General features: G+C 47.5%; 2 protein-coding genes across 5 annotated transcripts in view; one reads left to right on the forward strand and one right to left on the reverse strand.

Moving 5' to 3' along the window:
• CSGALNACT1 (chondroitin sulfate N-acetylgalactosaminyltransferase 1) overlaps window positions 1-9,039 on the forward strand; it is a 77,524-nt gene extending 68,485 nt beyond the window's left edge. For both annotated transcript variants that reach the window (XM_005856494.2, XM_005856495.2), the window contains exons 6-7: window positions 4,089-4,170; window positions 7,093-9,039. In XM_005856494.2, coding sequence (XP_005856556.1) covers window positions 4,089-4,170; window positions 7,093-7,382 — 372 coding nt within the window. In that variant the 3' untranslated portion in view covers window positions 7,383-9,039. The remainder of the gene's footprint in view (window positions 1-4,088; window positions 4,171-7,092) is intronic.
• Window positions 9,040-13,684: 4,645 nt separating this feature from the next.
• SH2D4A (SH2 domain containing 4A) overlaps window positions 13,685-21,628 on the reverse strand; it is a 49,606-nt gene continuing 41,662 nt past the window's right edge. For 2 of the 3 annotated variants that reach the window (XM_005856498.2, XM_005856496.2), the window contains 2 exons: window positions 16,173-16,393; window positions 13,685-15,724 (listed from right to left, as the gene is read on the reverse strand). In XM_005856498.2, coding sequence (XP_005856560.1) covers window positions 15,632-15,724; window positions 16,173-16,393 — 314 coding nt within the window. In that variant the 3' untranslated portion in view covers window positions 13,685-15,631. Of the gene's footprint in view, window positions 15,725-16,172; window positions 16,394-17,457; window positions 17,661-21,628 lie in introns of those variants that run through there. The other variant, XM_014536818.1, reaches the window with a different exon arrangement.

Raw genomic sequence — 21,628 nt, forward strand, 5'->3', positions numbered from 1 at the left:
CATCGTGTCAGCATTTTTAAAAACCCTAACTTAACTCTGGTGCCGTGTCACATACAGAAATTTTTTGATATTTGCAACCATAGTAAAACAAAGACTTATATTTTTGATATTTATTTTATATACTTAAATGCCATTTAACAAAGAAAAATCAACCAAAAAAATGAGTTCGCGTGTCACCTCTGACACGCGTGTCATAGGTTCGCCATCACTGACTTAGGGTCTAGATGAGAGCTGAAATATAAAGGAAATGACCTGACAAACATCCCAAAGGAGAACATCAAACTACAGACATTAATATAGAGATGGAATGTGTAGGAGCTAAGGAGTTATAAAATAAAAAGGAATGATAAGCCCTAGCCAGGTTGGCTCAGTGGATAGAGCATCGGCCCTGGGACTGAGGGTCCCAGGTTCGATTCCCATCAGGGGCATGTACCTCAGTTGCAGGCTTGATCCCCGGCCACGTGAGGGCGCGTGTGGGAAGGCAACCAATCGATGTGTCTCTCTCACATTGATTTTTCTCTCTGTCTCTCCCTCTCCCTTTCATTCTCTCTAAAAATCAAGGGGAAAATATCCTTGGGTGAGGATTTTAAAAAAGGAATGATAAGAGAGGGATAAATTAGGAAAGATTTCCTACCAAGGGTTCATTTTGACTCGGTCTAGAAGTATATAATGCATATATATTAATGCATTCTTGATAGCCTTCCTGGAATACATCAGTGTCCAAAGGGAGAACATAGATCCCGAATGTCACTGTAACAAAAGTTATTTATTCTTGCCAACGAAAGGCAGCTTTTCCAGCAGCCCTGCAGATATGACCTCATCGCCAAGGTTCTGGTCATTACTTCTCCTGGCTACCAGTATTGCCACTGTCATTTGATAACATGTTGTCTGCAGATGCAAGCAAGAAACCAAACTTAGGGTATCTGCATGTGTGTTTAGACTACTTGTTTCTCTACGTTTGAATACAGACCATTAGTAATAAGTAGTAAGTGAAATCATGGGATTTTATACGAATATTTAATTTCTTGAGTTTTACACCCGAGATGAAACTTGCTGATGCTTTAATGTAGAAACAGCTCTTTGAGGAAGGAATGGCTGTAATTTCAGTAATTATTAACATTTCACTTTCCTGGCTCAAGCTTTGTTAGTTCTTGCTGGGGCCATGGCGGGAGCCTCCTACCACTTCTGTCTTTAGACTCCTTCTCTCTTCTGTACTCAGTCTTTCCTTCATCCTCTGCCAGAGATACATTTTCAAAATGAAGATTAATTCCACTAAAAAAATTTTTTTTCATGGCATAAAGCCAGTGGTGTGCTAGTAAATGTTGAACAATCAATTAGTATATGGTAAAATTGGTTTTGATATACATAATTTGGCTTGAAGTCGCAGAACCCATCAATGATGTTAACTGATGACTTAACGTATTTATTGAGTTTTGCTATGTGGGAGACAGTGATCTGGGTGCTGGAGACCAAGCTTGCACTCACCAGAGGTGGTAGGTGAAGACAGTCGGCCAACAGAGAAACAAATACAACAGGGTGATTTCAGAGAGCCTGGTTTATAGAGAAAATCAGCCAGGTGATGGTGTAGAGTGTGACATGCTGGGAAGGGTTGACAGTGGCTGGAAGGGCCTGGATGAATGACTCTGAGCAATGACATTGGAGCAGAGCCCAGGGGTGAGCAGGGAAAGGGTGAACCTGGGAGGCAGCTCTTCAGGTATCCAGCTGTGGAGACCTGTCATCCTGGCGCATTCAGGAGGCAGAATATAAGGGACACGTGAGCTGGGCAAGGCAGGCAGGGGCCAGGTCCCGTGGGGCCTTTGCAGGCTGGAGGTTTCCGCATGGATTTCATTCTAATTGCATTAGAGAGCATGCAATTAAAACCACGGCAGGGCTTTAAATGGGAGCGTGCTGTGATCTGATGTACACTGGAGAGCGCTCACTCCCGGCTCGGCTGCTGGTCCAGGGCACCACTCCAGTTAGCGGCTCAGCACAGCTGGGGTGGTGGAGCCTTAATAAGTGAACTCTAATAAGTGCACTCCATCTTGTCCCTGACAGTATATGCTGTGGGCACGATCGGTTCCCACCAAGGGCTACGATTCAATGAGCTCTTCAGACAGTGGCTTTTCGTGGCTTGCCAACTTTAAAGCCAATGTTAATAAGTATTTATGTAGCTCATTCCCAGCTCACACATCCATTTGTTTCTGTCACCCTGTCTGCAGCTGAGGGTCATTCTTCACTGTGTGCAGGTTTACCAGGTACTGTGCCCACTCACCCCAGCCCTGGAGTGGCTGCTTCTTGCACTCCCCACCCCTTTGTCTTTCTTCCCAAGCCCTGACCCGTTGTTCTCCCCATTTGGACCTTTCTCATTTGCACTCATATAGACCTCAGCCAAGTATTTGAAGTTTGGATACTGGCACTCCTCTTCGACTCCACTTTTATCCAGAAGCTTAGAAGACTTGTCTGCATCCTGGGGAAACAAGGATATTAAGCCAGTAGCTGCTTCAGGAACAGCGTACCTGGTATAACAGGGATGAAGCAGAAACCAGTTTTAAAAATGACTCAGTGGAGACTTTTGTTAGACTTTCCTGCCCTGTAAAACCTTTCCGGTCGATACTAATGACATTGTCTTGTCACTTGGGAGGTTTGTGTTACAGGCCTTTGTTCTGAAGAGGGATTGGAGAGCACGTGCTGGGGACCACAGTAGCCGACGAAGCTGCTTGTGGTCTTGGCTTCCCTTGGCAGTCCTGCTGCGCGCTGGCAGCAGTGCAAGCGGCATCCCCGTGGAGGTGGTAGTGAAAATAAGGTTGCTTCCCAGGTCATGGAGTAAAAGAGTTTTCAAGTTCATCAGCCCTTCTGCAAGCCATCTGTCCAGTACAGTGTAGCCTGTGGCATAGATAAAGGGAAACTTCAGGGAGGTGAAATAGTAGTAATAGGACAAATGTTTGGATCTTAGAGCTGGAAGAGACCTTAGGGGTGGTTTAGCTCAACCTCCTCAATTATTGGAAAGGAAATAGGGGCTCGAAGAAGTGCGGGGCCTACCCGAGGCAGAGAAGCCAGCCGGTGGTCAAGATGGGACAAGACGCACACTGTGTCTCATTAGCTGTGAACAGAGCCAGGCGTCCCCGACGGGAAAGGCACAGTCCGCGTGGATGGGGACCTGGTGCAGCCTCCCCTCAAACCACCCCCCAGGGGACTTCCTTTCATCGAAGCAACGATGTTAACTCAAAAGTGAATCATGAAAAATAACGATTCAAATAGGTCTCCAAACCATTCCCAGAATTACCTCAGCCAGAAATATAGAAGCAACTTCTTCAACGTCTTGCTGCTTCAGCCAGAACATTGGAAATTTACTTGCAAAGTAAGAGGTTGGGCAGGGCCAGGTCTGGCTTTTTGAAGAGAGTCACCACTTGGATGGCCTCTCGGCAGCCTGGCCGGCTGGCAACGGCTTGCAGAGGCTTTTTGGAGCAGTTTGGCTTGAAAGTAAAGATGAATGGACAGAGTCCTTCTTCATAACCTGGACGCGCCGTGCCCTTTTCCTCAACAAGCAGGAGCGGAGCCGGAGTCACACGCTGAAGCCTCGGTTTTCCTTCCATTGCCCGAGGGAGCCCTGTGTGTGCACGGTGCCAGGGCAGCTGAATCCCGAGTTGTTCTCTATCCCTTCTCTCAACTTCCTGAGCCCTTTGCTGGCTCCCAGCCCGGCCCTGTGTGAGGGGCCGAGGCCTCCAGTTCTCGCTGGCACTGGTGTTGGGCCAGACACGTAGGTGGCTTTTCCATGGCGCTGCTCAAAAACTTGCTCTCCGGTTTGTTTTTGAGTGTGTGTGTGTGTGTGTGTGTTTCCATGCCTTGTACCCTAGAAACATTCCGGCCAGAGGTGCCAAAAATCACAAGGCCCTGTTTTGGGACTGGTGAGCTGACTGTGTTCCTAACCGTCCAGAAGGACTCAAATCCATCTGCGTTTCCCCCACAGGGTTGCGGCTGTTTATCAGTGCTGGGATGGACTCTCTATTTAATGTTGCTTATGTGAATAACCTCCGTTTCTTGTTATCCACTCTCTCCTTCCCTCTCAAATGATGGTGCTTTCCCTGCAGGTCATAAAGAAGGAAACTGGATTTTGGAGAGACTTTGGATTTGGGATGACATGTCAGTATCGGTCAGACTTCATCAACATAGGTAAGACAAATCCACTGGCAACAAGTCTGCATCTCTACTGCCACCTAGAGGCCAGGGAAGGGCTGTGAGGGAACCTGGCCAGTCAGCTTCCAAGGAGCCTGGTGGCAAAGGAGGTGCCACTTCTTAAGAAAAGGTGGCTCAAGTTCATTCCTCTTGTCATGGGCTTGGAGCTGGACCAATAGGTGGCCTGGGAGTATGTGGCACTTTAACCCTATAATCTCCACCAGCACCTCTCAGTCACCCCAAATAAGGCTCCCATCTGCGGATTCAATGCAGCTCATGTGTAAAGGCAGCTCCCAAGGGGTCCCCCTAGTGCTGACTTCCAACCTGTCTGGCTCCTGTGCCCCATCATGTAGACCAGCCTGGGCCTCCCCAGTAGGGGGAATCCATTAAAAAATAGGGTGACATTGGGAATTTGAGAAAATCACACACCAGGAAATTTTGGAAGAACTGCTGTACCTTCAAAAATTCCGGATGTCACCTGAAGCTCTAAGTGTACAGTCACTGTGTACGCACACACATACACACAGGTTCCCAGAGCACAGACAGGGCAGGCCCTTCGGTTGCAGTTGAGGAGACCAAGGTTCTCAGAGGCAAAGTGAGGGACACAGTCAGGATGAGAACAGTGTTTGTTGTCCCCCTTGGGAATTCCACACTCTCTCCCCACAGCAGTTCTACCTCATGCGCCTCTGAAGGGAGTAGAATTGTGGATTATGTGTGACTTGGGAGTGAATGAGCAGGTCAGAAACCTTGATCTTGGGCTCTGGCTCTAAGAGGACATAGTCTGGAAGTCCTGTCCTCACTAGGTGTGGAGATGCCCACCCCCACCGCCTCCCTGTGGCCTCCCAGAGACTGCTCCCCTGCTCTCTCCTGTCTACTCCCCCTCCCGCCCAAGGCCTACAGCTTCTCTTTTTAAGGTCAGTGAGTCTATCTGAGCAGCCCAAGTTTTGGTCAGAGGTAGAGGTGGTCTGCAGGGCCTGCAGAATGCTCACAGGAATCACCAGTTAAAAATAAAAATAAAACCCAAACGGCTTGCAGTCAGGTCCCGTGAGCAGCTGCAGAGCACCCAGGATGCCAGTCTCCGAGTGGCAGGAGCCCGGAATAACCAGCAGCGAACCACAGGTGTGCTTTGATTTGTTTAAGAAATAAGCCTAAATGATTTTGTGCAAATCAGTTTCCAAAAATGACACTTTTTTTTATTTCTAAAGGAGATTTCCATTTTAAGAAGCTGTTTCCTTGCTCTTTATACAGGGAGAGAATATTTTGTGATGATCTATATTTATCAAATTTGGGGTAATATTTTGTGCAAATCAATTTCCAAAAATGACATACATATTTTTTTTATTTCTAAAGATTTCCATTTTAAGAAGCTGTTTCCTAGCTCTATATACAGGGAGAGAGTATTTTGTGATGATCTATATTTATCAAATTTGGGGTAATAATACATTTTTTCCCTAAAGACCGGGCATTGATATACTAGAAAAACATGGGAATGGCAGGCTGGGACGGTGCTCTTTCTCAGTCGGCTGTTGCTATGAGCTCAGAATGAATCTTTGGGCTACATCTGTCCCCCATTATTCTTTGCAATCTTGCATTAATTTGCAAGCATCATATGCTCACATGAGTTTTACTTAATAAGTTGTAATGATACCAATGGGAATAATAAACCAGCTACAGCTAACTAAGCACTGCCCCTTACATTACTGTCTCGTTCGGTTATGACACCTACTTCATTTCAGGATAAAGGAACCAGAGCTCACGAGAGGTAAAGTGGAAGCTTGGATGAGAACCAAGACTCAGATTCCAGACCCTTGACTCAGAATGGTCTCTGCCTGCCTGTATTGGGGGGAGTACAGAGCCCTCGTAGACATGGACCAGGGGTGGGTGCATGGGGAGCCCCCTTTCGGGATCCAGCAATAGCCTTGATCAGAGCAGCATGGTTTGGGGACAAAGGGCTCTGTGATAATGGAGAAAAGATGTTGAGAATCACCTCACTATGTCTTGTAAGAGTTGGAGCAATCTCCCAGGTGAGACAAGGAACAATGACAAAAGGAGGCCAATTTTTCTTTGGTTCTACTTGAGGCACCGTGGACTTTAGGTTAAGAAACAACCTGGGGCATCTCAACCTTGGCTGAGAGTGTAGGGGACCACTATTCTCCTTGTCTATTCCTACGTGAAACAAGATTGTTGGAGTGGAACCCCAGAACCGACTGGGGCTGGTCCCTTCAACACGAGTCGTTTCACCAGCTTTTGGGAACCACTTTAGTCTCCAAAAGGAAGAGTGCTTTTAGGCATCTCAACCTTGGGTGAGAGTGTAGGGGACCAGTATTCTCCTTGTCCATTCCTACGTGAAACAAGATTGTTGGAGTGGAACCTCAGAACTGACTGGGGCTGGTCCCTTCAACACGAGTCGTCAGCTTTTGGGAACCACTTTAGTCTCCAAAAGGAAGAGTGCTTTTGTGGGGTGTGATTTTTTTTCACACTGAGATCCTGTTTTACTACTTCACACTGCACACCTTTGGTTTATTCCATGTGAAGTGGCAGGAGGAGGAGGTCACATTCAAACAGAAACACGGGGATTTTCATCGGGAGGTCTCGGGTTGAAGTTGGGGTGCTTCTGCAGCTCTCAGTTGGAGTCTGGGGCTCATCATTAGCACTGCTGACAGCTCTCAGAGGCGGGCAAATGCTGGGATTCTGTTTGCGGTCTTGTCACCTCTGGGAGTTGGTACTGGCTTTCGTGAAGGTCCTCCGTGTTCGAGAATTCTGAGTTCTCTGACACGGATGGACACTCATCATTCGGAGGGGCGGCGAAACACATCTCCCCTAACGGCTTCTTGTCTTCATGCTGTTCTGTGCTTGACAGTACAGGGAAGCGGGAGATGCGGGCCCGGCATGACTCAGCAGTGTGTTCTCTCCTGACAGGTGGGTTTGACTTGGACATCAAAGGCTGGGGCGGAGAGGATGTGCACCTGTACCGCAAGTACCTCCACAGCAACCTCATAGTGGTGCGGACGCCCGTGCGGGGCCTCTTCCACCTCTGGCACGAGAAGCGCTGTGTGGACGAGCTGACCCCCGAGCAGTACAAGATGTGCATGCAGTCCAAGGCCATGAACGAGGCCTCCCACGGGCAGCTGGGCATGCTGGTCTTCCGGCACGAGATCGAGGCTCACCTTCGCAAGCAGAAACAGAAGTCAAGCAGCAAAAAAACATGAACTCCCAGGGACACGTTGGGGGAGATGTTTTTTTTGTTTTTTCCTTTTGCAATGAACCTGACAAGTGGCTGCAACAAGGAAGCGATGTCCATAAAGGGCAAACAAAGAAGCTGACTGATTCGTAAGCGACAAAGGGAGCGCGCCTCCAATTTCTGCTTCTGCCTGTGCGGTTTTACGCAGCAGGAATTCAAATCTCCCACTTTGCCTGCAGAAGTAGCCCCAACAGAGGAAGGATCCTCTGCAGCGTCTGACGAAGGAGAATAGTTGTGAGGTTGTACGCTTGGCGGCGTGGAGGCCTGTTGCTTTCTGTGCTCATTGCCATATTCATGAGTGAAGACCAATTTTGTACAAAGTTCATTAGAATGAAAGGCAAACATTTCTCCCCAGCAGAATGATTGTATCAGTAGGACTCTCGAGTCTAGGAACTCGCAGTGTCTAAAACAACAAGGCAGGCGAGGAGACTGTAAACTCAAAGATACCCTCGTGACGATCCTTGTGAGTATATTAAGCAAAACCAAATGGACTAAAAAAAGAAGAGAAAAGAAAGAATAACTGTTGCCATTTTCCCCAAAATTAACCAAAAATAATCTCATCCTTTTGGTTGTAGTTTTAACCATCCCCATTTGTTTATTTTATTTAAAAATGCACTTTTCTTTTGCTTAAGAGTTATATTTTGCTTATTTAATGACCCATTTGCAAGCCTTACTAAAGAGAGAGCACAAGCTAGCGTACACTTTTGCATTTTTTAAGAAGATACTTTTAGATGCGTTAGGAGAACTTTCCATTCAGAGCACCAGGTGGATACCCACATCCGAGGACCTGCGGGTGCTGGGCCTGCCAGGCACCGCGTCAGACCTTCAGCACGTGGGAGGCGTGGCGTGGGGCTGCTGAGGACCAAGACATAACCGACCGTATCTGGAGAGTATTTCCGAAGAGGAGCAACTGAACACTGGAGGGAAATAAAAATATCCTTTTTTTTTTTTTTAACCTCAACAGAAAAGGAAACTCATTCAGACTGGCAGTATCTTGATTTATTTAAAAGTCAGAAACACATGTTTTTGCAAGGGAGGACTGGGGACCACTTTCTTACCTGTTTAAATAAACCAAAGTACACTGTGTGAACCAAACGCGCTTTCCCAAGCACGGTGCTCTTCCTGGCTGCCGGCTTCCATGGGAAGAGCTGCAGGGAAATGTATTTTGTGCAAGATCACTCCATCTGCCCGAGTCTCCTGGGATGGGAGGTTTTGCTACATGTTCACCCACCCCCGTCTAGGGGGGAGTAACTTCATTCTTTTTTAAATGAAGCTGTTCTACTCCGCCACCAAGACGCTTCTGAAAATTGCATTTTATTACAGTTTCCAACTATTTAAAAAAAATAAATACCGTTAACACTGAGTGGTTTCTACATTCATGTGAAAATTATTTATTTAATAGCCAGCACCAGATGCATGAGCTAATTATCTCTGATTCCTTGTCTTCTGTTTGCCCACAGTCAAGTCATTGTTTAAAAGCTTCAAGAACGTTCAAGCTGTTGGTGTGTGTGTGGGAAAAAAAAAAAAGCATTGTATTGATTTGTACGGGTAGTTCATAACATTTAATTAAAACACAGGGCATGAGTGGAAGGTGGCATTGGACAGCTAATAAAATATGATTTGTGGATATGATTTCTTCTTGGAATAAGAATGCCATGTCTTTAGTTTTTGGAAAAGCTTTTTATGCATAGACCAGGGTTTCTCAGCTGTGGTGCTGTGGATAATTAGGGCTAGGCCTCTATTTGTTGTGGGGCTGCCCTGTGCACTGTGGGGTATTTAGCAGCACCCCTGGCCTCTACCCACCAGATGCCAGGAAGGTCTCTCACCCATTCATTGCCAGACATCCCTGGAGGGCAAAGCCACCCCTGGGTGAGAACCACTGATCTAGGGGGAGGAGAGAACCATAATGACAAACCGGGCCCTTAATACAATTTACTTGTCCTTTTTATTAGAAGAAAATGAGAAATGATTTCCAAGGTGCCTTTAAACTCTGATTGTATTTTATATTTTTACATGTAATGGTGATGCTAGAAATCCGGGGCCCGCTCCCCAGTGGTCCGGAGGGCTTTGTGGCACTGACCTGCACACTCCTACCCGTGTCCTCCCAGGGTCAGGGGGATGCGTTTCCAACCAGGCTGGCGGCAGGGAGCAAATGTCTGACCCCAGGGTCAGGCAGGCCTCAGCGCCCCTCGGGGAGCAGTCCCAGGCTGCCCCTGGGCTCACCCTCACCGGTGCTGGTTTAAATTGCGTTATCACAGGTGCCTGAGACAGTGGCTAAGAACTGGGTTTTCAAGTTGCTGATGGTAGCAGAAAAGAAGAGGAAATTGCACAAAGTTAAACTACTTTTCTCTTTTTAAAACATACTCCGGTAAGATAGTTTTATCAAAAGGTAGGAGCCCTCTTGAAGCACATGCAAGCGGGAATCTGTCTGAGTTGGGCTGCTTTACCAAACATAGCGTAGACTGGCTTATACAGCAGATGCTGATTTCTCAAGGTTTGGAGGCTGGGAAATCCAAGCTCAAGGCACCAGCGGATACGGTGTCTGTGTCCTTGCAGGGCCGAGAGCTCTCCTCTTAAAAAGGACACAGGTCCCATCATGGGGGCTCCACCCTCACGGCCTAATTGCCTCCCAAAGGCCCTGCCTCCTAATACCATCACATTGGAGATTCTAGGTATACGTTTTGTGGGGGCACATGCAATCCATAGCAGGACCTCTCTCCAGCCCCTCCCCAAAAGGACTAGCAAAGGCCCCACTGAAACACTAATTCGGGGCTTGGAATTTAACCTTAGACAGCAAAGGGAAGCAGTAATGAACTTGTGGCTTGAAGGAGCCAGTTTTCTGAAGGAAGGATGCTGCCAAGGAGGCACTGAGTCTTGGGTTTGTGTTAGTTCCCTTCCCACCCTCTGCATCCTCCCTCTGTTCTTACTAAGCTGCCTAGTAACTCGCCCCAGTCACCTCACTGGAGCTGGGGTCTCTAATATAAACCTCAGGTCTCCTCCAACCAGCAGCCTCATGAGAGCCAATTGTTTGTACCTCTTCCCACTCCTCACTCAGTAATGGCAGGTCAGGAGCTTAAAGTCAACGGTAGTGAGAGCATTTACACACCATGGAAATCAGCAAAGGCTACATACACATCAGGACTCGCCCCAGAACCCCACCCTTCACCCCCATCCCCAGCCAGTTGTTGTTTACCGGCACACCACAGATTAAATGAGTTAGTATGTCTGACGTCCTTAGGACACATCAGGCACGTGGCAGGCATCCACGTTCAGCTGTTGTTACTCAAGATCAATTCCGATGCCCAGTGCCTCTCCGGTGTGATCAGAGGGCCACTGCGGGTCACACATTGCAGACCATGAACCCATCGTGTGTGCATCGTTGTCCTTTATTTCTGTCATTCTGAAAACAATTCCCGTCTATCAGAAGAAGGGTTACGAGGAGTATAAGATACAATGGGTAATTTCTCCCTTAAATCCCAGTGTTTGGAGTTGATGACCCCCTAGGCCAGTGGTCGGCAAACTCATTAGTCAACAGAGCCAAATATCAACAGTACAACGATTGAAATTTCTTTTGAGAGCCGAATTTTTTAAACTTTATAGGTAGGTACATTGTTATTAACTTAATTAGCGTACTCCTAAGGCTTAGGAAGAGCCACACTCAAGGGGCCAAAGAGCTGCATGTGGCTCGTGAGCCACAGTTTGCCGACCATGGCCCTAGGCAGTTGAGAGGCATTCGAGGTTTTTGAAGTAAGGTGCATAGCCAGGCGTTTTATGTACATAATGCCAACCTTCTAAGGTAGGTGACATCATCACTTCCATTCTACAGGTGCAGAAAACCAAGGCTCAGAAATGGCAAAGCACTCGCTCAGGGGCCCAGACAGTGGCTGGCTACAGGCTCACACCATCATCCCAGCTCAGAGGGCCTGAAGGTCTTGGGGCAGGGGCTGGGGGAAGCTTTGGCCTGGCCTGAGTCCAAAGCCTGGCCTCTTGCGCCTGGGTTCCCCACTGTTTCCCTGCTCTCCAGTCCCACCTGCAGAATCCTGTCAACGAATGAAAGCTTGTTAACAGCCACCCAGGAACACTAGGCAAGCTGGCCCCGCCCCCTCCAGCTGCTGTGTATTAACCCGGTCAGGGCCCTGAAGCATTGGAAGCAGGCTTTCCAGCAGGATCCGAAGACACGAGACTTAAAGACTGTCTTGAGAGCAGGTAGGAAAGTTTGCTTTTGGAAAAAGGTTTGACATTGTTGCGGAGAGCTGATAAAGCCCTTGGGCGGTCCCTCGGGTGGGTGTGTCTTATTGCCACACCCATCGAGTTTGTGTGATCCCTATCCTGATTAGCTTCATAGTTGAATTCAAAGCTGTTTCTACTGGCAGGACTCATTGCTTTGCTGTTGCTGCCAAAATCTGTGGGGACTGTGCCATTTGGTTGGGGGCTTTGGGTGGTGGTTTCAACACAGCAGATACTCTGTCAGCAGAGGTGCCTTTCAAAGTCTCTGCATTGCCGTTCCTGCGTGCAGGCCTCTGGAGTGGTCCACCCCGTGCCCCTGGGCTGTGTCTGCCTGTCTGCTCTTCTTAGGGAGGGGGCGCAGGTGGCAGCCTGGGAGGCAGCCAGTGCTGTGCTGCCTCGGGGCCATCGTGGCCACAGTCACCCCAAGGTTCAGGGAGGGACAAGCCACTTGCTGCGGCCTCTGCCCAGGACTCACCAAATGTCCCTCTGCCTGGCTGGTGGCTGGCTGAGTAGGTAGCCTGCGGCTACAGGCAGTCCCCAGGTGGGACGCATGGCGACTAGACTGACTTCATCCACCTGAGAGGGACACCGTAGCTTGATACAGGAGACTACAGTACTACCAGAAGCTTCCTCTACCTCCGCCGCCAATCCCCATTTCCAACCCCACCACCAGCCCACGACCAAACCACCCTCCAACTCATGTTTTAAGAATGAGAACAGTAAGTAGCACCTGTCCTGCTAGGATGTTAAACCCCAATGGCAAAGGTTAAGAAAAAAATTTTTTTTTTTAATTTAAAAATAAATTCAAAACAGTAACACCCTCAGATTCAATTCAAAGGAAGGCTGAAGGAAAAAGGTACCTAACTGCTTGTTCTAATTATTAGCCTCAAACGGAGCCACGTGAAAACCACACCTGTAGCCTGTGAGGCTGTCCCGAAGGGCGGGGAGTGGCCTGTGTGGGAAGCCTTTCCCAGAGCCCCTCGCACCATCAACAGCACCCAAAGATAAGGCGCTGGCCGTGGCCTTTGGTTGTTGAGGACGGTGCAGAGGGGCTCTGGTATAAATGCCCTTGCGTTAGTTTTAGTAGCCTGTCCATGCCCCTTTTCACTTTTCCCCTTTGTCTTGATCCTTTTTCTTAACTACCCCCATGTTTTTCCTCTTCTTGGTGTAAGGTTCGAACCTACTCACACTTCTTGACATTGCTTAGCACTGCTGGTGACGCTGAGGGACAAAGAACCTTTCCGTGCATCTTACTGTGGCAGGTAGGGCAGATGACCAGACCAGGGGCCTCACAGGTAGGGAGGGTCTGCAGTGGGGAGGTGGCGGCCGGAGCTTGTGGTTGGCTGTAAGAGATGCCAGAATCTAGTGGAGGGAGAAGAGAATCCACACGGTCTAGGAGGGGCATCTGCCACAGTCCCAAGAGGCAGGTTGGAGTACCTGGGATTGGGGCACATGATAGAACCTGAGGGGAACATCCCAGACCAAGAAATCTTGGGCAGGTAGGTCAGTGCCGGGCTTCTTGAGTCAACAGATGGAGGGGACCAGGGCCAGGGTTTGGACGGCCTCACCTTAGCCATAACTAGGGTCAGACACAGGGAGACTGGGTCTTACCAGCTGAGCTGGGATGAGAATTCAGGCCTCCTCAACCATTTAGTTGTAATCAGTTTCTGAATTCTGTAAACCCTTCTCTTTCCCTAAGAATTTCAGGTGTTAGTCCTCACCACCATATCATCAAACAGTGGACAGCTTATTCTTCTGAGAGTCAGTAACCAACAGGGTAAAATAGTGCAGAACTCCAATCTGCTTCTCCTTGTAACGGTAGGTTCACCCAGTCATTTCCCGTGTCTAAGTCTTCCCCCAGTAAGAAGTCACTTGGTGTAGTTATATCTGGACATGACTGTACTTATTTCCTCCAAAAGAATTTTAGGCAGAGGGTGATGCTGGAATCTTATATGTCTTCATAATTATTAGTGACTGTAGGGTACGTTTCTATTCACTCAAGAACCTAAAGATTTCAGAGCTGAATGAACATCATAAAGATCATCTAGTTAAAATCCCTTGTTTTATTTCATTAGAAGTGAAAGGTGAGGTTCAGAGAGGTAAGGGGACCTATCATGACCACAGAGCTCATGGTGGGAAGAGGCAGGAACAGACATTCCTGGCTTCCAGCCCGGCGCCATCTCTGCAATTCTATCACATCATGGTCGCTGAGTCACAGAGAGGAAGCGGAGAGACGCTCTTGACACTAATTGACAGTTGTCTCTCAGACAATAGAAAACACATGCAGCATTTCAAGAAACACATAGCAACTCTCTGTGTTTAAACACTTGCTCATTAAAGTACACATCTCCACCCATGCACACTCGCACATATATATGCACAGACAGGCACCCCGCCCTCTTTACAGGTTACATTGTACACTGCCAGCGAGTGCTTTATACAACCGACAACCTCAAGAACAAATGGCTACCACCGTCTGCTTCCTTTAAAACAACGCTGATGCGGGGAGCCAGGCCTGAAGTCTGAGTAGATCTCCATCTTCCCAGAGAATGATCTCGGTGACTCCGAGCCTCCTCGGGCAGGCCTCCCCCCTGATGGAGGCTGGGGGTGGGGTGGGGTGCAGTGGGGCAGAAGATTCCTGACTGAGCAATTCTTCGTCCTGAGCTAAGCAGAGCCAATGGGAGGTTCTTCTCATCCCGTTTTCCCTTCATTGTGAGGAGGGCGGGGTGCCTGTCTGCAGTTGTACATCTCGCATTTGTATGGTACATAATGCACATCCGGTTCTGTAATTACATAGATGTCTGTATTCGTTTTCTAGGGGTGCCATAAAAACTACCATAAACTCAGTGGCTTAAGACAACAGAAATTTGTTCTGTCATAGTTCTGGAGGCTAGAAGTCTGAAATCAAGGTGTCAGCGGGGTGACGTTCCCTTCTAAGGCCTGTCCATGCTGCTCTCCTAGCTCCTGGTGGTCGCCAGTGGTCCTTGGCATCCCTGGGTTGTAACTGCATCCTCCCGTCTCTGCTGTCATCCCGTGGCCTTCTCTCTGCGTGCCTCTGTTCCCAGACCCCTCTCTCCTTATAAAGATGCCTGGCATTGATTATGGGGCCCATCCTAGTCCAGTATGACCTCATCTTAACTGGCTTACCTCTGCAAAGACCCCAAGTCCACATAAGGTCACATTCACACGTATGGGGGGCTAGGACTTCAACATATCTTTTGGGGGACACAGTTCAACCCACAAGAAGTAGCATTCACACAGCTCACTATTGTGTTCATGTCAGTCACCACTAACACGTGGGACCTCACGTGTGCACAGACTCCATCCCTGGTGCACTCTGGGTAGACGGGCACCGTGTCCTGGCTCTCTGGGATGAGGACACTCACAGACACCAGCTTGCTCTCCTAGTCCGCCGTGTTTTTGTCCCTGTTAAGCCCCTCACCCTATACTTTAAACGCATTTAACTTTGTTTTGCTATGTCTCTTACATCCTGGCTCCAATGTGCACAATAAGTGAAGTGTGTTTGGAGAGTCATCTCAGCCGTCAATAAAGCCAGCATGTCACTTCATATAAACAGGCCCTGAGGCTTTTTGAGATGATGCCAAAGGAGAGCGTGGAGACCGTGAAATAGTTCCCACGGAGCTACTGGTTTTTAAAGAACACCTTCATTCCTAAAAGGCTCCAATTTCTTCTTTGTTCACTTTGTCTTATATACATCATGGAGGGTGTATCCTTCATGTTAGGCAGTTGCTGAAATGGGGATCTCCCTTCACGTTCGGCGTGCGTACGATGCAGAGGTGATCTCCTCTAACATCAAACTCCGGCATTGGTGCAGAAGAGGGATTTCTGTAGGACCCCAAGGGTACTGTTGGCTGGTCAGTACTGGCTCTGCGGCAGGGTCATTTTGGCTTCACACACAGACGTCCATTTCAGCCGTGTCTGTCCACAGGAAAGCCCAGCCAGGGGCTGCAGGATGACACGTGGGGGCTGTCACTCAAAGAGCTCCAGGTAGTCGGGAGGCTGGTCCCGCTGACCGCAGGGGTACAGGAGGCGCTCCTGCCCCAGGGAGGTTATGGGTTCCTCCTGTGAATCAGAAGGCACAGGTCAGGCTGGGCAGGTTAAGAGTAAATAATGATGCTGTGCCACTCCTACCTCTTGAGAACACAGAACTTCCTGCCTACCCTGGATTTACACAAAGCTTTATAGTCTACAATTTCAAAACAGATTTTTCTCATGTGCAAACCTGCACCGAGTTCTAACTGGAGAGTGTTCTCAGATGTGGTCAGTGTAGGCATAGAGATTTTAGCGTCTCCTATGTTCTCTGCCTGGTGGGGTCTCCCTGAGTATTTGAGGAGGAACTAGGCTCAGTGATAAAGGAAATGCAATTAAGAATCCTGATGATGGGGAGGAATTATCAAAGACTAATCCCCCATTACTTGTCTCAATCATTTTTCTCGTAATTGCCTTTCAGAGCTCGAGCTGCTGCAGGACAGGAATTCACAGAGCAGGTCAAGTCTGTGCATCGTCTCACCCTGTGATACTCCACCAGTTCCGCCAGGGTGGCGTGCTGCAGCTGGTCCGCGCCCAGGAAGCTGTAGGAGTCGGTGGAAGCATCGATGAGGAAGTGTTTGCAGCCGTCCTCAGACAGGTAGGACAGGGCATAGCCCTTGATCCTCTCACTGACTCGGATCAGGAAGCTGCCCGGCACGCATGTGCTCAGTAGTTCATTTGCTCTCGTTAGTGTGAGAATTCCTGTGGGTGAGAAAAGCAGGTGTTTCAGCCAAATCATTTCCAAACCTCTCCTCTGTTACACATAGCTGTGTGGCTCAAGTTCAGGGAACATAAGTATGACTTTAAGTCTGTTTTAGGCATCTAAGAAGAGTCATTCATCTTCTGGTCTTTGGGAACTGGGCAGGGTAGGTTACATAAGCAAATGGATAGTATAAAGGAGAGCGTTTAACCTTCAGAAGAACAAATTTCCACTTATATACCCAGTTATAGCAACACGGGGGTCAGATGGCTTCTGGATCTGGCCAGATCCTTGACAGTCACCTGGCAGTGTGAGATCTGGAAGGGGCCTTGGAGGTGCTCTCCTCAGTCTACTGATGGATATTGTATGTCCTGGGAACAATCCCATTTGGTCTAGAACAATGGTTCCCAACCAGGGCAGTGCCTGGAACTTGTTGAGAGACATGTGTGGTGGTCATGGGCAGGGAGGGGTGTGGGGCTGTCTTGGCCTCCAGTACATAGAGGTGAGGGATACCGCTAAACATCGTACGGTGCCCAGGAGAGCTTCACAGCACAAATAATCAGCCAACTCAACATGTCAATAGTACTGAAGCTGAGAAACCCTGGTCTAGAAGTCAGCAAGTTAGTGACGGATCCAGGATGGATGCAGGTCTACAAAGCCCTCTGCTGTAGCTACTCCTAAATGATGCTCATTGGCATGAAGGAATAAGGGCACACACACACACATATGCACACACATATCTGTCTTCATATATATTCAAAGGAATGAAACTCTTCATATATATGAATACACACACACACACACACACACATACATAGGGACTACCCATTTGTATGTGTGCTTGTGTATTTATCTTCATATGTAAATAGCTGCATATATATCTTCATAATTTTTTCATATATCTATACTTTAGATGCCTCATGAATTCACACTAACTCAGACCAGACTTTTCCCAAATTGGCTCAAACTCATGAGGTTTGACTCATATTCAAGATCTCCTTTTATTCCTATTGTAATTCTTCAGTTGAATAAATAATGTTAAAGTATATAGAAAGTGCACAAACACATCTTGGGGCGATGGCGAAGTGGAGGAAGGGGCAGCATTCTCCTCGTGTTCTGCTTTTTAGCAGACTTATGCTCTTGCCTTCTCCCATTCCACACTGATACTCAGCATCTCATTAGGAAAATAAAAACACACCTCCTGGTGAAAAGGAAGTGGATTATCACAGCCCTTTAGTCTCGTTGGTAAAGTTAATTGAGACTTGAATCCTAATTATCCAGAGAAAAACATAAAACAAAAACATTTCTATTATTTTTTTGTAAGTAGACCTTTAATAAAGGGAGGATTTAAGAAATTGCCTGCTGGATGATTATTAGTATTTGTGGTGTGAAGCTCACCCAGCCAACACCAACCAGCCAGCCTTTCTTGTGCCTTCTCTTCTGCCATGCACCACTCCAAACACCCAGCCTGTACCTTACAATGTGTTCATGAGATTCAACCCCAGTGAGATGCTGGGGTAAAAACTGGGGGCGGTGAAAAACCTGACAGCACCCCGCCCCTCAACCCCCCAGGTAGGAAATGTCCCTGGAACAGAAGATTCAAGGCCTCCCTTCCAGGGCCCCAGCCCCATTGCACTCATGCCTGGCTGGTGATGCCTGTGCCTGGTCCCCATCACGTCTGATCACCTCTCCACCCTTTCCCTGCTAAGACCCAGCCATTGGAAACTGCAGGTACTACAGATACTGAGTGAGCCTCTTGGGTCAGCTCTTGCACTGTCCACATTGGGTGCTCAAATGATACCTGTCTAAGCTCCCACAGATATGGACTGCTGCTTCTGTTGGCCAGTTTTACCTTCCTGAACACACCCAGTCCCGCTGATAAGTTACAGATGATGACGATAAGCTGAAACAAGGCAAGAGGTAACCAGCCAGCCCAGGGACCGCACATGAAGACTCTGGACTTGACTGCCTCTGAAACCAGGGATGTCTGTCACTGACACTGAAAACTCCCCTCAGAGCTGATAAATCGGAGTGAAGGAGAAGCAGCATTCTGGAAAAAGATTTCTCTCCCTTCCCCGACTTACTGACTCACTCTGAAATCCCAAGCGGCTTCAACAGATGGCACAGATGTTATACTTTATAACATGATGTTCTACAGATGGATTCGGATTCCTAAACCTGGGTTAAGGTCAAACTGCTCCTAAACTCAGGTCATACAGTAGCTGTAAATCAAACTGCCCGAAGCCCCTGCATCTGTAATTATTGCCCATTATGCACAGATCTTGGCACCATCTAATCTCCAGAGACACCAGAACACAATACAACGATTCTCCGGCAAAGGACAGGTCATAACGGAGACTCCTTGCACACAGGGGAACCGATGGCAGGTCCAGAAGGGAAGTGCTGTTGAAACGAGGCTTCGTCCTCTTCGCTTTAAGCAGGATTCTTATTCCTGAAAAGCACAGCCTCTTGGTGCATCGGATGATAAAAGCTGATAGCCAATTTGTCATGATTCCATCGGGGCATTGGGTGCACCCAGGGAAGCCGGGCTGTGGTTACTGCCAAGCAGTGAGCTTTGTGTGCCCACAAAGGGAGCTCTTGAAGGCAAAGCCAAAATCCAGTGTCAGATATTAATCACCAGGGACTCAAGCAATCTCCTCAGTATTTTTCATCCCATGATTTGCCTGGGCACGACTGAGAGTCCAGACGCAGTGGTCTCCCTCCAGCCATCGAGGCCGAGACCTGCAGGCCGCCTCCCCTTGACCAGCTCTCTCCTCGCATCTTACAAAACCAGAACCTATCGGAGGTCACAGGAGGATTTCTGTGCTGGTGAAAAGGGGGCAATTTAAAAAGCTTTCTTTTGCTTCACCAATTTTTGAAATAACCCAGCTCTCCCAGCAGCAGTCTATTTAGAGCTGAATCCAGGCGGGGTGTGGCAGAACTGCAGCGTCCAGAAGAAAGCAGGTGTCTCCATGCGGGAGCTTACTGACAGCTCCTGGCTCTGAAGAGCCTGGGGCAGAGCTGGACTCACACTCCTGGAAGCCTGCTCGTAACAGGGAGGGTTGAGAGGGAGCAGAGAGAAATGCCCACTCCTCTCTGCGCGAGGCCTAGGTACCCTCTAGGACAGTACTATCCAACAGGGTTTTCTGTGATGATGGAATTGTTGTCTGTGCTGTCCATGGATAGCCACTAGCACGTGTGGCCATGGAGCCCCTGAAGTGTGGCCAGTGTGACTGAGGGACTTAACTTTTCATTTTATTTAATTTTAATTCATTTTGATGTAAAGAGCTACATAGGGCTAATGGCTACCATATAGGACAGCACAGCTCTAAAGCCCTCTGGAGCAAAGGAGGGCTCCATGACAGGCCCAGGAGAACTATTTTTTTCTTTCACAGAAGAGGTTAAATAGACCCGAAAGACCCGAAAGAACTCAGACATGCTGTGGTTTTGAAGTTAAATAGATCTGGACCCCTATTGACTTTGCCACAACTAGTGGTAGAAGCCTGGAGAAGAACTTAATATCTTCTTACTCTATAAAATGGGAACACAAATGATCTCCTTTAGCCCGGCCTGTGTGGCTTGATTCCTGGTCAGGGCACATGCCCAGGTTGTAGGCTTGATCCCAAATACGGGGCATGCAGGAGGCAGGCAAACAATGATTCTCATCAATGATGTTTCATCTCTCTGTCCCTCTCCTTTCCTCTTTGAAATCAATACAAATATATTCTAAAAAAATTACCTCCTTTAAAAGTGTTCAATATAATGCTTGGCACACATTAGGATCTCAAAAAAATGATAGCTCCAACAAAATCTCTGGCAGACAATTAGAATCACTAAGTATTACTGGATTCAAGCTAAATATATAAAAACATAATTTCCTTACACCTACAACTACCAATTATGTGGTTTTAAAAATCCCATTCAAAATAGAAATAATTGCAAATACACAGGACTAAATCTAGCTTGCTTTTTAATAAAAGGTATTTGTTCTGCATGGGGAATTTACTTAACAATTTAAAATAAATATAAGGAGAGATTTACCATGTTCTTGGATGAAAAGAATACATAACATGAGATGGCAATTATCTCTTTAAATTAATCTACACATTCAATGTAATTCCACTCAAAATCTCAACAAAGGTTTTAAAACTTGACATATTGCCCTAAAAGCCATGTGAGTAAATAAAGGGGTCATTAAGACAATTTCAGAGAAGCAGGACATAGAGCCTTATTAGTAATCCCCACATAGAGTATCTTGGCATACAACAGAGATAGCATTGTAAGTCAGTGGAGAAAAGAAGGGCTATTTAATGAATGATGTTGGGACAACTGGCTACTTTCTATGCAAAGGAATAAATTAGGATTCTACACCAAATATCATATACAAAATAAATTACAGGTGGATTGTGTATTATGCCACAAGTAAAAGCCATAAAGGAAAAACAGCTAAACTCAACCTCACTGAAGTATAAAACTTCGATGCTTCAAAATGTGCCAAAAAGTTAAAAGACAAATCACAGACTAGGAGATGAATGAGCAAGAAGGAAATCTGCCAGCGGTCAGCCTTTGACCTCAAGCTGCCAGTCTTCCCCGAGTCTCCAGCCTCCTCGCCTATCCAGCAGATCTGGGACCCAGTGAGCCTCCACAGTCATGTGAGCCAGTTTCTTAGGAAGTGGCCCTGAGAAGAGCAACTTTAGGAAGAGCAAATACAAAGGCCCTTAGGACGGGACAAGTGTGGTGTGTCAGCCTCAGAAGTGACACACATGGTGGAGAGCAGTGAGCAAGGTAGGAGAACGATTTGAGATGAGCCTGGAGCAGTTGTCGGGGGCAGAACAAGTAGGCTTCTGTGGTCCATAAGGAGAGGCTTGGGTTTCACTGTAATTGAAGTTTGACGACGTGGAGGATTGGGGGGCCGCAGAAGAAAGATGGAGACTGGTTAGGAGGCTGATATAAGAGGCCAGATGAGGGACTGACATAGATGATCCTTGTTATTCACATGATAAAGTTCAGAACTCTTTGCCTTTGAAGGATCTGAGCAAGATATACCGCAGTATTCCCAGCAGTCCTCCTAAATGACTATGAGTACAAGATGTCCAAATTAACTAACATTAATTTGTAGAATATATTTTTTTAAAAATCAGAAAAATACCAACTACAAAATTCCTTCACAAGGCCTTCTGCCCAAACTGCTGGGGCTCCCATGTGTTCTTCAGGATCCTGTGCTTGCACATTGTAGT

Source organism: Myotis brandtii, unplaced genomic scaffold (genome assembly GCF_000412655.1).
Source record: "Myotis brandtii unplaced genomic scaffold, ASM41265v1 scaffold103, whole genome shotgun sequence".
NCBI classification, from domain to species: domain Eukaryota; kingdom Metazoa; phylum Chordata; class Mammalia; order Chiroptera; family Vespertilionidae; genus Myotis; species Myotis brandtii.